General features: G+C 38.3%; 1 protein-coding gene across 1 annotated transcript in view; it reads left to right on the forward strand.

Moving 5' to 3' along the window:
- Nucleotides 1-15538, forward strand: part of LOC311035196 (L-amino-acid oxidase-like) — a gene marked incomplete at its 5' end in the record, with an annotated part of 35120 nt that overhangs the window by 16830 nt on the left and 2752 nt on the right. Inside the window, 3 exons of the mRNA XM_084043275.1 lie at nucleotides 13869-14070; nucleotides 14372-14440; nucleotides 15191-15327. Of these exons, the coding sequence (XP_083899401.1) occupies nucleotides 13869-14070; nucleotides 14372-14440; nucleotides 15191-15327 (408 nt within the window). The remainder of the gene's footprint in view (nucleotides 1-13868; nucleotides 14071-14371; nucleotides 14441-15190; nucleotides 15328-15538) is intronic.

Below are 15538 nucleotides of genomic sequence, written 5' to 3' on the forward strand. Positions count from 1 at the left end.
AAAAGGGGGGCCGGCATAGTGCTTCCAGCACCACGGTCAGGTCCCATCTGACCGTGGTGCGTCTACTCCCAAGACTGGCGTCTACTCCCAAGACTGGACCAGGTGAACGATCGAGAAGAACCGCGAGCACTCCGCGTTCTTCTTGGAGCCACCAGGCCGACTTGGGCCCGGCCGAACCGGGCCCAGATCAGGCCCAACGTCCTCGGGCATAGTGGCCAGTCCCCGTACCGGAGCCCTTGTTTTGGACAACCGGTCTGCACCCATGTCTCAGGAGGCCCGGCCGGTACATGAGTGGCGCGTAGTGAAGCCGAATGTTGTACGCTCCAAGGCGTAAGCATGCGCGCTAATCTGACCAAAACAAGAGACCCTAAGCCTCCTTGTTTGTAGGCAGAACACATCGTTGTGACATTTTCCGTTCTGACCAGGACATGGAACCCCACGATGTGGCTCTTGAAACCCTCGAGAGCGAGGAAGACTCCCAGCAACTCCAGGTATCCTAACCTGAGAAGCTGGCGTCCATGGTAATCACCTTCCAGGACACTACTGTGCCTACCCGTATCCTGACCCCTCTGGATAGGAAGGCCGTGTGTGTTCATGGTTCGAGTGACGACACAAACTGTGATGTCACTACCACTTTCCGTGAGCCCATGGTCTGCAGTATCCTCAGAGACCGCATCCATTGCTGGAAAGGTCTCTCGTGGAATCTGCCCAACCGGGTCAGGCGTATGGCCGAAGCCATGAGACCCGCGGCTTGCATGCATGTCCTGCACGTGACCCGGCGCCCCAGGCGCAGGGAGCGCACACATGTCAAAGAGCTCGCCGTCCTGTCCTGAGACAGGCGCGCAACCATCGTGGTGGAATCCAAAATTCCCACGAAGGTGGCTAGCTGGGAAGAATCAGAGCGCACTCCTGAGCGTCGATTGTGAAGCCCAGGGACTGCAGGTGCGTAATGGCCACCTCCGTGTGCCGTGCCACCTCCACCCTGGAGTCCGCTGCCAGCAGCCAGTTGTCTACATATGTCGCCAGACGCAGACCCTGCTGCCGCAGCGGGGCTATCGCCGCCTCCGTGCACAGTCACGAAAAAACCCTGTGGCTTAGTGACATGCCGGACGGGAGTACCGCATGCTTGCACGTCTCGCCTTCGTAACCGAAGCGCAGGGACTTTGCAGTGCGGCGGTTAGATTGGGACGTAAAGATAGATATCCTTGATATCTATACCCGTCCACCAATCGCTTTTTCGTATGGTCTTCAACAGCGTCGCTGTTGTGAGCATACGAAGTTTAATTGAAAAACCTGCAGAATTCTGTTCAAACCCTTCAGGTTCAGAATAGGTCTTACGCCCCCCCCCCCCCCCCCCCCTTCTTTTCACCAGGAAAAGCTCTGAATAATAACCCAGTCGGTTCTGATCCGGAGATAAATCACTGATTGCGCCCTTGCTCAGGAGAGCTGAAACCTCTTCCCTCAGCGTTATGGCCACTTGGCCCGACGCGTGGGAGAACACTATCTTGCCCGATAGTGGAGGTTTGCTCGAAAATTGCAACCTGTATCCTGTTAACATGGTACGCAGCACTCAAGGATTCGGTTTGCATGCTTTCCATTCGGAAAAGCATCGAGCGAGAGGGTTCGTGGGGATGGTGGGGGCTGCTGAAATCACCTGCCCCGTCGGGCTCTGACCGATCGACGGTGGGGAAAGCCCGTGACGTAGACGGGGAATCCCACACACCGTAGACATCCGCCCTGTAGCATTGCTCGGTAGCGCTAGCTGGGCTAATGTCGGTCTCGTCACAGAGCGCGCGCCCGTTCCCATGGGGATACGAGACGCCGTCGGCTCTCCAGACGTAGTCTCGGACCCTTGCCCCGGTGTAGTACTTACCCGGATCCGAACACCTCTCCGACCAGGGGAGTGTTGATGGAGCGACACCGGGGCCCGTCGAGGCGATTTCCGTTGAACTTCGTCCGCCATGTTCGTGAGGTCGATAGGAACGGACCTCTTGTGAGGTGTGTGTACCCGGAGCGAAAGTATTGCTCCCCCTGGGGACATTCGCCGGTGTAACACCAGGGTTCTGTGAGGCGTAAACTTCCGCTTCACCTCCGCCATTTTGGCGAGGTGTTGGGAGGCGGCCATTTTGTGGCTCCTCCGTCCTGCAGAGGCGTTTTGCCGCCCTCTGCCGGACGGAAGAAGCAACTGCTGTGTCGCAGTTGGAAAAAAAGTTTTGTTTACACAGAACCCCCCTTTCACATAGCATATTAGAGACATTTGATTCAAAATTAAAGGTTTCACTACCTGTATTTGATTCACAATGATTACAGCATGCACAGGATCTGTCCCTACAGTGTTTGGGATGTCGCCCCGTTCTGTCGGGGGCGTTTCGGAAGCTGGCCCCGCATGACGCCGGCCGAGGGGCCGTGACGGGAAAATCAGCTGGTGCTCGCCCAGTAGAACCGGGAAATTAATGTAATTTACCCTCCCAACCCCCGCGCCGGGGCCCACTGTCCTTGCATCGGGGCCGAGGTGAGGGGGGGTTGAGGAGCTTTCTTGTCGTCCTTACGCCTTACGTCCTGGAAACCAAGAGAGCTATCGGGTCGCTCCCAGGAACTAGCTCTGGTGGAGGACGCCCTGGATGCACCACGCTGACGTCCAGAGGTGCGTCTGCCGCCCCCAGGCCTTGCTGTTTAGGCCTGGCCACAGCGGGGGTTGCGGGGGTTGAGAGGAGGCCTGTGGTTGTGTCCTTGAGCTGCTTCTCCGCCGCCTTGGTCTTGATGATCCAGTCGGCAGCGGTGTCGAAGAGGTTGTCCGGTTTGAGCGGGAGACTTTTCAGACCCGAGGTCAAGATGGCCTTGCAACCAGAGGCGAGCTCGAGCCACTGTAGTCTCTTTAAGTCGGCTGTGAGAGCCATGGTTCGGCCCGTCCACATCAGGGCGGTACAGGAGCAGAGTATTGCGAGCTGGACCAGCCTCGCTGGCTCCACTACGTCTGCAATGAAAGTTTCGTGTACCTGAGCCGCTGATGCCGTGTCCTCCAGGGGCCGGGCTTGCATCTCCGCAAGCTTCGCCGCGGCGGAACCCTGGAAAAGCGACTCCACGTTAGTACCTTGGCTGCCGTTGCCGAGGCCTTGTAGAGTGTGGCGTGCGTCGTGGTCTTGGACCTCCTGGTGTGGTCGGTCCCCGCGATGGGGACCCCGATGGACGTCTTCACCTGCTCCATCGGCTGCTCAAGCACTGAGCACTTGAGCACTGCGGACACGGGCTCCAGCGGTTCCGACGCCTGGCTGGCAACCGCAGGAGCCACCGCTGGGTCCGGAGCAGGCTCCGATGCAGGCTCAGGACGGTCCGGGCTGGACAACGGTACCTTCTGAGACTGCTGGTAGGATGTTGGGCCTATATCCTCCTCCTCGTCCACCACCACGATGAATTCCTCGTCCTCGCCGTCCGAGTCGCTGCATTCCGTGGCAGTGTCTCCCCATGCGGCGATGGAGGTGGTGGGGGAGAAGGCTGGGAGGCCCGACAGCCTCGGCAGCGACCTCTCGGTCAGGGGATGAGGGAGCGGCCCTAGAGGCCTGCTCATCCCGGACCTTGCTGATGGCTCCACTGGCGCGTGGGGCCGAGTGGAGCGGAGGGCCCCACGAGGGTCTTACCTCACTTCAAAAATATAAATGATCTTTTGAAGTGACACAGCTATTTATAGGACTCTATTTCATCATGCGTCTCGCTAGCCAATCAAAGCACACCCTTTCAACATATTGTCACGTGTCACGTGAAGCTTGACCAATGTTAGCTTGGTGGACACACGGAAGGACGAGAACGAAAACATAGTCTCCTGGCGGAGACAAATACGTCGAAATTCGAGAACGGGAGAGTTATAATAAACTGAAACTGTTTTTAAACGAAAGCGCCCGTAGAGAAGCACGGTAGTGCCCTCGCTATGGGTATTGTTGGATTTTGTCAGTTTCCCCTTAGTTATGCTTCGTTGGCTCCGTGTGCTTCGCGTTGGCAGAGTGGAAGAAGAGCTCATGTGACGCAATGGTATTTATACCACTACCGGTTTCCGATGATATCCCATAGTAGGCAGTTACGCTTGGGATTCTGTAATATTTCAATATTTTTTTAGTAATAAATGCTGCTGTAAAACATTTTGATAATCATCACAGGTGTACAAGAGACCGGGGGAACATTAATATATAGTTGTTGGGCGATAACTATGTTTTTTGGATTTCTTATGATTTTTCTAAAGATTACATTGAAGTGGATGGGATTCTGTAATATTTCAATACTTTATTATTAATAATTGCTGCTGTAAAACATATTGATAATCATCACAGGTGTACAAAGGTGTACAAGAGACCATGGGGCACATTAATATATAGTTGTTGGGTGATAACTATGTTTTGGGGATTTTTTATGATTTTTCTAAAGATTACATTGAAATGGATGGGATTCTGTAATATTTCAATAATGTATTATTAATAATTGCTGCTGTAAAACATATTGATAATCATCACAGGTGTACAAGAGACCATGGGGCACATTAATATATAGTTGTTGGGCGATAACTATGTTTTTTGGATTTAATATGATTTTTCTAAAGATTACATTGTAATGGATGGGATTCTGTAATATTTCAATAATTTATTATTAATAATTGCTGCTGTAAAACATATTGATAATCATCACAGCTTTACAAGAGACCATGGGGCATATTAATATATAGTTGTTGGGTGATAACTATGTTTTTTGGATTTTTTAAATTATTTTTCTAAAGATTATATTGAAATAGATGGGATTCTGTAATATTTCAATAATTTATTATGAATAAATGCTGCTGTAAAACATATTGGTAATCATGACAGGTGTACAAGAGACCATGGGGCACATTAATACATAGTTGTTGGGTGATAACTATGTTTTGGGGATTTTTTATGATTTTTCTAAAGATTACATTGAATTGGATGGGATTCTGTAATATTTCAATAATTTATTATTAATAAAGGCTGCTGTAAAACATATTGATAATCATCACAGGTGTACAAGAGACCATGGGGAACATTAATAAATAGTTGTTGGGTGATAACTATGTTTTGGGGATTTTTTATGATTTTTCTAAAGATTACATTGAATTGGATGGGATTCTGTAATATTTCAATAATTTATTATTAATATTTGCTGCTGTAAAACATATTGATAATCATCACAGGTGTACAAGAGACCATGGGGCACATTAATATATAGCTGTTGGGCGATAACTATGTTTTTTGGATTTTTTATGATTATTTTAAAGATTACATTGAAATGCATGGGATTCTATAATATTTCAATAATTTATTATTAATAATTGCTGCTGTAAAACATATTGGTAATCATCACAGGTGCACAAGAGACCATGGGGCACATTAATATATAGTTGTTGGGCGAAAACTATGTTTTTTGGATTTCTTATGATTTTTCTAAAGATTACATTGAATAGGATGGGATTCTGTAATATTTCAATAATTTATTATTAATAAATGCTGCTGTAAAACATATTGGTAATCATCACAGGTACACAAGAGACCATGGGGCACATTAATATATAGTTGTTGGGCGATAACTATGTTTTTTGGATTTTTTATGATTTTTCTAAAGATTACATTGAAATGGATGGAATTCTGTAATATTTCAATAATTTATTATTAATAATTGCTGCTGTAAAACATATTGGTAATCATCACAGGTGTACAAGAGACCATGGGGCACATTAATATATAGTTGTTGGGCGATAACTATGTTTTTTGGATTTGTTATGATTTTTCTAAAGATTACATTGAATAGGATGGGATTCTGTAATATTTCAATAATTTTTTATTAATAAATGCTGCTGTAAAACATATTAGTAATCATCACAGGTGCACAAGAGACCATGGGGCACATTAATATATAGTTGTTGGGCGATAACTATGTTTTTGGGATTTTTTATGATTTTTCTAAAGATTACATTGAAATGGATGGAATTCTGTAATATTTCAATAATTTATTATTAATAATTGCTGCTGTAAAACATATTGGTAATCATCACAGGTGTACAAGAGACCATGGGGCACATTAATATATAGTTGTTGGGCGATAACTATGTTTTTTGGATTTGTTATGATTTTTCTAAAGATTACATTGAATAGGATGGGATTCTGTAATATTTCAATAATTTTTTATTAATAAATGCTGCTGTAAAACATATTACTAATATGTATTACAGAATCCCATCCTATTCAATGTAATCTTTAGAAAAATCATAAAAAATCCCAAAAACATAGTTATCGCCCAACAACTATATATTAATGTGCCCCATGGTCTCTTGTGCACCTGTGATGATTACTAATATGATATTAGTAATCATCACAGGTGCACAAGAGACCATGGGGCACATTAATATATAGTTGTTGGGCGATAACTATGTTTTTGGGATTTTTTATGATTTTTCTAAAGATTACATTGAATAGGATGGGATTCTGTAATATTTCAATAATTTATCATTAATAAATGCTGCTGTAAAACATATTGGTAATCATCACAGGTGCACAAGAGACCATGGGGCACATTAATATATAGTTGTTGGGCGATAACTATGTTTTTTGGATTTGTTATGATTTTTCTAAAGATTACATTGAATAGGATGGGATTCTGTAATATTTCAATAATTTATTATTAATAAATGCTGCTGTAAAACATATTGGTAATCATCACAGGTGCACAAGAGACCATGGGGCACATTCATATATAGTTGTTGGGTGATAACTATGTTTTCTGATTTTTTTATGATTTTTCTAAAGATTACATTGAAATGCATGGGATTCTGTAATATTTCAATAATTTATTATGAATAAATGCTGCTGTAAAACATATTGGTAATCATGACAGGTGTACAAGAGACCATGGGGCACATTAATACATAGTTGTTGGGTGATAACTATGTTTTGGGGATTTTTTATGATTTTTCTAAAGATTACATTGAATTGGATGGGATTCTGTAATATTTCAATAATTTATTATTAATAAAGGCTGCTGTAAAACATATTGATAATCATCACAGGTGTACAAGAGACCATGGGGAACATTAATAAATAGTTGTTGGGTGATAACTATGTTTTGGGGATTTTTTATGATTTTTCTAAAGATTACATTGAAATGGATGGGATTCTGTAATATTTCAATAATGTATTATTAATAATTGCTGCTGTAAAACATATTGATAATCATCACAGGTGTACAAGAGACCATGGGGCACATTAATATATAGTTGTTGGGCGATAACTATGTTTTTTGGATTTAATATGATTTTTCTAAAGATTACATTGTAATGGATGGGATTCTGTAATATTTCAATAATTTATTATTAATAATTGCTGCTGTAAAACATATTGATAATCATCACAGCTTTACAAGAGACCATGGGGCACATTAATATATAGTTGTTGGGTGATAACTATGTTTTTTGGATTTTTTAAATTATTTTTCTAAAGATTATATTGAAATAGATGGGATTCTGTAATATTTCAATAATTTATTATGAATAAATGCTGCTGTAAAACATATTGGTAATCATGACAGGTGTACAAGAGACCATGGGGCACATTAATACATAGTTGTTGGGTGATAACTATGTTTTGGGGATTTTTTATGATTTTTCTAAAGATTACATTGAATTGGATGGGATTCTGTAATATTTCAATAATTTATTATTAATAAAGGCTGCTGTAAAACATATTGATAATCATCACAGGTGTACAAGAGACCATGGGGAACATTAATAAATAGTTGTTGGGTGATAACTATGTTTTGGGGATTTTTTATGATTTTTCTAAAGATTACATTGAATTGGATGGGATTCTGTAATATTTCAATAATTTATTATTAATATTTGCTGCTGTAAAACATATTGATAATCATCACAGGTGTACAAGAGACCATGGGGCACATTAATATATAGCTGTTGGGCGATAACTATGTTTTTTGGATTTTTTATGATTATTTTAAAGATTACATTGAAATGCATGGGATTCTATAATATTTCAATAATTTATTATTAATAATTGCTGCTGTAAAACATATTGGTAATCATCACAGGTGCACAAGAGACCATGGGGCACATTAATATATAGTTGTTGGGCGAAAACTATGTTTTTTGGATTTCTTATGATTTTTCTAAAGATTACATTGAATAGGATGGGATTCTGTAATATTTCAATAATTTATTATTAATAAATGCTGCTGTAAAACATATTGGTAATCATCACAGGTACACAAGAGACCATGGGGCACATTAATATATAGTTGTTGGGCGATAACTATGTTTTTTGGATTTTTTATGATTTTTCTAAAGATTACATTGAAATGGATGGAATTCTGTAATATTTCAATAATTTATTATTAATAATTGCTGCTGTAAAACATATTGGTAATCATCACAGGTGTACAAGAGACCATGGGGCACATTAATATATAGTTGTTGGGCGATAACTATGTTTTTTGGATTTGTTATGATTTTTCTAAAGATTACATTGAATAGGATGGGATTCTGTAATATTTCAATAATTTTTTATTAATAAATGCTGCTGTAAAACATATTAGTAATCATCACAGGTGCACAAGAGACCATGGGGCACATTAATATATAGTTGTTGGGCGATAACTATGTTTTTGTGATTTTTTATGATTTTTCTAAAGATTACATTGAATAGGATGGGATTCTGTAATATTTCAATAATTTATCATTAATAAATGCTGCTGTAAAACATATTGGTAATCATCACAGGTGCACAAGAGACCATGGGGCACATTAATATATAGTTGTTGGGCGATAACTATGTTTTTTGGATTTGTTATGATTTTTCTAAAGATTACATTGAATAGGATGGGATTCTGTAATATTTCAATAATTTATTATTAATAAATGCTGCTGTAAAACATATTGGTAATCATCACAGGTGCACAAGAGACCATGGGGCACATTCATATATAGTTGTTGGGTGATAACTATGTTTTCTGATTTTTTAATGATTTTTCTAAAGATTACATTGAAATGCATGGGATTCTGTAATATTTCAATAATTTATTATTAATAATTGCTGCTGTAAAACATATTGATAATCATCACAGGTACACAAGAGACCATGGGGCACATTAATATATAGTTGTTGGGCGATAACTATGTTTTTTGGATTTCTTATTATTTTTCTAAAGATTACATTGAATAGGATGGGATTCTGTAATATTTCAATAATGTATTATTAATAAATGCTGCTGTAAAACATATTGGTAATCATCACAGGTACACAAGAGACCATGGGGCACATTAATATATAGTTGTTGGGTGATAACTATGTTTTGGGGATTTTTTATGATTTTTTTAAAGATTACATTGAAATGCATGGGATTCTATAATATTTCAATAATTTATTATTAATAATTGCTGCTGTAAAACATATTGGTAATCATCACAGGTGCACAAGAGACCATGGGGCACATTAATATATAGTTGTTGGGTGATAACTATGTTTTTTGGATTTCTTATGATTTTTCTAAAGATTACATTGAAATGGATGGGATTCTGTAATATTTCAATAATTTATTATTAATAAATGCTGCTGTAAAACATATTGGTAATCATCACAGGTGTACAAGAGACCATGGGGCACATTAATATATAGTTGTTGGGTGATAACTATGTTTTTTGGATTTCTTATGATTTTTTTAAAGATTACATTGAAATGCATGGGATTCTATAATATTTCAATAATTTATTATTAATAATTGCTGCTGTAAAACATATTGGTAATCATCACAGGTGTACAAGAGACCATGGGGCACATTAATATATAGCTGTTGGGCGATAACTATGTTTTTGGGATTTCTTATGATTTTTCTAAAGATTACATTGAAATGGATGGGATTCTGTAATATTTCAATAATTTATTATTAATAAATGCTGCTGTAAAACATATTGGTAATCATCACAGGTGTACAAGAGACCATGGGGCACATTAATATATAGTTGTTGGGTGATAACTATGTTTTTTGGATTTCTTATGATTTTTCTAAAGATTACATTGAATAGGATGGGATTCTGTAATATTTCAATAATTTATTATTAATAAATGCTGCTGTAAAACATATTGGTAATCATCACAGGTGCACAAGAGACCATGGGGCACATTCATATATAGTTGTTGGGTGATAACTATGTTTTCTGATTTTTTTATGATTTTTCTAAAGATTACATTGAAATGGATGGGATTCTGTAATATTTCAATAATTTATTATTAATAATTGCTGCTGTAAAACATATTGATAATCATCACAGGTGTACAAGAGACCATGGGGCACATTAATATATAGTTGTTGGGCGATAACTATGTTTTTTGGATTTCTTATGATTTTTCTAAAGATTACATTGAAATGGATGGGATTCTGTAATATTTCAATAATTTATTATTAATACATGCTGCTGTAAAACATATTGGTAATCATCACAGGTGTACAAGAGACCATGGGGCACATTCATATATAGTTGTTGGGTGATAACTATGTTTTTTGGATTTTTTATGATTTTTTTAAAGATTACATTGAAATGCATGGGATTCTATAATATTTCAATAATTTATTATTAATAATTGCTGCTGTAAAACATATTGGTAATCATCACAGGTGTACAAGAGACCATGGGGCACATTAATATATAGCTGTTGGGCGATAACTATGTTTTCTGGATTTGTTATGATTTTTCTAAAGATTACATTGAAATGGATGGGATTCTGTAATATTTCAATAATTTATTATTAATAAATGCTGCTGTAAAACATATTGGTAATCATCACAGGTGTACAAGAGACCATGGGGCACATTAATATATAGTTGTTGGGTGATAACTATGTTTTTGGGATTTTTTATGATTTTTTTAAAGATTACATTGAAATGCATGGGATTCTATAATATTTCAATAATTTATTATTAATAATTGCTGCTGTAAAACATATTGGTAATCATCACAGGTGTACAAGAGACCATGGGGCACATTAATATATAGCTGTTGGGCGATAACTATGTTTTTTGGATTTCTTATGATTTTTTTAAAGATTACATTGAAATGCATGGGATTCTATAATATTTCAATAATTTATTATTAATAATTGCTGCTGTAAAACATATTGGTAATCATCACAGGTGTACAAGAGACCATGGGGCACATTAATATATAGCTGTTGGGCGATAACTATGTTTTTTGGATTTCTTATGATTTTTCTAAAGATTACATTGAAATGGATGGGATTCTGTAATATTTCAATAATTTATTATTAATAAATGCTGCTGTAAAACATATTGGTAATCATCACAGGTGTACAAGAGACCATGGGGCACATTAATATATAGTTGTTGGGTGATAACTATGTTTTTGGGATTTTTTATGATTTTTTTAAAGATTACATTGAAATGGATGGGATTCTGTAATATTTCAATAATTTATTATTAATAAATGCTGCTGTAAAACATATTGGTAATCATCACAGGTGTACAAGAGACCATGGGGCACATTAATATATAGTTGTTGGGTGATAACTATGTTTTTGGGATTTTTTATGATTTTTTTAAAGATTACATTGAAATGCATGGGATTCTATAATATTTCAATAATTTATTATTAATAATTGCTGCTGTAAAACATATTGGTAATCATCACAGGTGTACAAGAGACCATGGGGCACATTAATATATAGCTGTTGGGCGATAACTATGTTTTTTGGATTTCTTATTATTTTTCTAAAGATTACATTGAATAGGATGGGATTCTATAATATTTCAATAATTTATTATTAATAAATGCTGCTGTAAAACATATTGGTAATCATCACAGGTGTACAAGAGACCATGGGGCACATTAATATATAGCTGTTGGACGATAACTATGTTTTTTGGATTTCTTATGATTTTTCTAAAGATTACATTGAGATGGATGGGATTCTGTAATATTTCAATAATTTATTATTAATAAATGCTGCTGTAAAACATATTGGTAATCATCACAGGTGTACAAGAGACCATGGGGCACATTAATATATAGCTGTTGGGCGATAACTATGTTTTTTGGATTTCTTATGATTTTTCTAAAGATTACATTGAAATGGATGGGATTCTGTAATATTTCAATCATTTATTATTAATAAATGCTGCTGTAAAACATATTGGTAATCATCACAGGTGCACAAGAGACCATGGGGCACATTAATATATAGTTGTTGGGTGATAACTATGTTTTTTGGATTTTTTTATGATTTTTTTAAAGATTACATTGAAATGCATGGGATTCTATAATATTTCAATAATTTATTATTAATAATTGCTGCTGTAAAACATATTGGTAATCATCACAGGTGCACAAGAGACCATGGGGCACATTAATATATAGCTGTTGGGCGATAACTATGTTTTCTGGATTTGTTATGATTTTTCTAAAGATTACATTGAAATGGATGGGATTCTGTAATATTTCAATAATTTATTATTAATAAATGCTGCTGTAAAACATATTGGTAATCATCACAGGTGTACAAGAGACCATGGGGCACATTAATATATAGTTGTTGGGTGATAACTATGTTTTGGGGATTTTTTATGATTTTTTTAAAGATTACATTGAAATGCATGGGATTCTGTAATATTTCAATAATTTATTATTAATAAATGCTGCTGTAAAACATATTGGTAATCATCACAGGTGCACAAGAGACCATGGGGCACATTAATATATAGTTGTTGGGCGATAACTATGTTTTTTGGATTTCTTATGATTTTTCTAAAGATTACATTGAAATGGATGGGATTCTGTAATATTTCAATAATTTATTATTAATAATTGCTGCTGTAAAACATATTGATAATCATCACAGGTGCACAGGAGACCATGGGGCACATTAATATATAGTTGTTGGGCGATAACTATGTTTTTTGGATTTTTTTATGATTTTTCTAAAGATTACATTGAAATGGATGGGATTCTGTAATATTTCAATAATTTATTTTTAATAATTGCTGCTGTAAAACATATTGATAATCATCACAGCTTTACAAGAGACCATGGGACACATTAATATTTAGTTGTTGGGTGATAACTATGTTTTTTGACTGATTTTCTGAAAAATGACATTGAAATGGATGGGATTCTGTAATATTTCAATATTTTATTATTAATAATCGGTACAGTAAAATATATTGGTAATAATCACATATTGTAAAGGACACACATGGGCACAATAACATTTAGTTGCTGGGTGATAACTCTGTTTTTAGATTTTTTTTATGATTTTCCAAAGAATTACATTAAACTGTATGGGATTTTGTAATATTACAATATTTTATTATTAATAATTTGTGCAGTAAAACATTTCTGTAATAATCACAGACGAGAACATTAGACACAAACAATGTTTTTAGTTGGTTTTATTAAATTTTTACATGTATATATTGAAGTAACTGGGATTTACGATTTCATTGAACGCACCATCAGTCCGCCTAACCGTAAAAAGCCAGTAGCTGCGCAATCATTTTTGAAGCGCGGCTAGCGCGACTGACTCTCTCTGAAGAGCGGCCAGCGTGACCGCAGTCAAATGGACCCGGTACAAATGTACACTCTCAGAGTTACAGACCCATAAGGGTCCATTTGGTGCCTAATCTATCATTTAGCTGGGGACCCCCTGGAACTACCTCAAGGATCCCTGGGGGTCCCCGGACCCCACTTTGAGAACCATGGGTCTAAGTAGCATACTTATGCAATCAACATACATCTGTCTTTTTCGACTCATCTCACCTTATATCCTTTTTTCTTTTTCTTGTTTTTAAACACTCAGAATTGTTCTCTTGTACATCAAACAACTGGGACTCAAGCTGAACGAATTCGCCATGGACGATGAGAACACGTTTTACCTGATCAACGGGACTCGGAAGAAAACGTACGCCGTGAAAGCCAACCCTGACGTCCTTAAATACAACGTGAGCAGAGAGGAGAGAGGGAAGTCTGCTGATGCACTGCTACAGCAAGCTTTGGAGAAGGTATGGAGGATGAAGAGGGGGAGAGAAGAGAGGTAGATGGAAGGCAGGAAAGATGGAGGAAAAGTGCCTGTGTGTGTGTGCGTGTGCGTGCGTGCATGTGCTTGAGTGCATCCATGCGTTGTGTGTGTCAAACTCAGAGGTAACAACGTTGCAAAGTGTAAAACCCAGCAGCAAGGGTGGAAACGCTTCTAATTTTACCATAAGATTAGAAGCATTTTTACCATGAAAATAGAAGCACATTTGTCGTGGTAAAATGAGCGGACGAACGGATCAATTGACGATGGTATATTTTTTTCTACAGGTGAAAAGGGAAGTGGAAACACACGGCTGCAAAGAAGCACTGAAGAAATACGACCACTATTCTGTCCAGGTAAAGAAACACATTGCCGTATGAATGAATACCGTTTCTTCATTCACACCGCTATCAACTTTCGACCAGCCACCGGAATTCAGCGTGGCCTAAAGGTTAGATCACTGGTGCTCAACCTTTTCAGGCCGCAACCCCCCAGAATCATATTTGGACTGGGGACCCCCCACCTATGACAAGCACTTGGAGTGGTTGGAGTTGAGGCATTGCATTTTGTTTGACTCGGTTCCACAGATAAATATTCTGAAAATAGTAGATCTACAAGCTTAGAGCTTGTAGATCTGCTATTCCTTCTTATATCATTTGACAATTTGGACAATGTTTGACCACTTTTTATCGTTAAGTTTGTTGATGGCTTTTGATGCAGTAATGGTCTTTTTTTCTTATTTTTTTGTATTGAAAAGGTCTTAAAGGTCCTTAAATTGTCACTTCACTGTCATCTGGGGACCCCCCCAAAATCATGTAGAGACCACTTAGGGGTCCCGACCCACAGGTTAAGAACCACTGGGTTAGAGGAATGTGTTTGTGGCTGAAATGTTCCCAGTTCGATCCCTGGACTGGCAGGAAGGATCTGGGGAAGTGAATAACCAACACTTAAATACCTTATATTTACATTTATAGAGAAGGAGTAATCCACACACTGAATTGATCTGAGATAAGATAGACTGATATTTATACTCTGAACAGAAGTATTAAACATTTCCTCCACAAATTGAATGTGGAAAACATCTGATTGTCTGCTTTTCCCTTAAGGGGTTCCTGACAGAGGAAGGTGGACTGAGTCATGAAGCAGTGAGGATGATTGGAGACCTGCTGAACGAGAACAGCCTCATGTACACAGCCCTGTCTGAAATGATCTACGATCAAACAGATATCAACAACGACATTAAGTAAGAACTGTGTGTGTGAGTGGGAGGGTCAATTTATGCGTTGTGCAACAAGCGTTGTCTGACGCGTCGCATGACAAAAAGTGATGGAAAATGTGTCACTGAGGACCTTCGCAGAGAGTGACACGTACCTCCTAAAGTGTTGCATACTCTGATTGGTTGGGAAGTCGCAGTAAGCTCAGTTTCTACGGCGATGCACAAGACTATTCACTTT

Source organism: Gymnoscopelus microlampas, assembly GCF_963454915.1.
Source record: "Gymnoscopelus microlampas genome assembly, chromosome: 19".
NCBI lineage: Eukaryota > Metazoa > Chordata > Actinopteri > Myctophiformes > Myctophidae > Gymnoscopelus > Gymnoscopelus microlampas.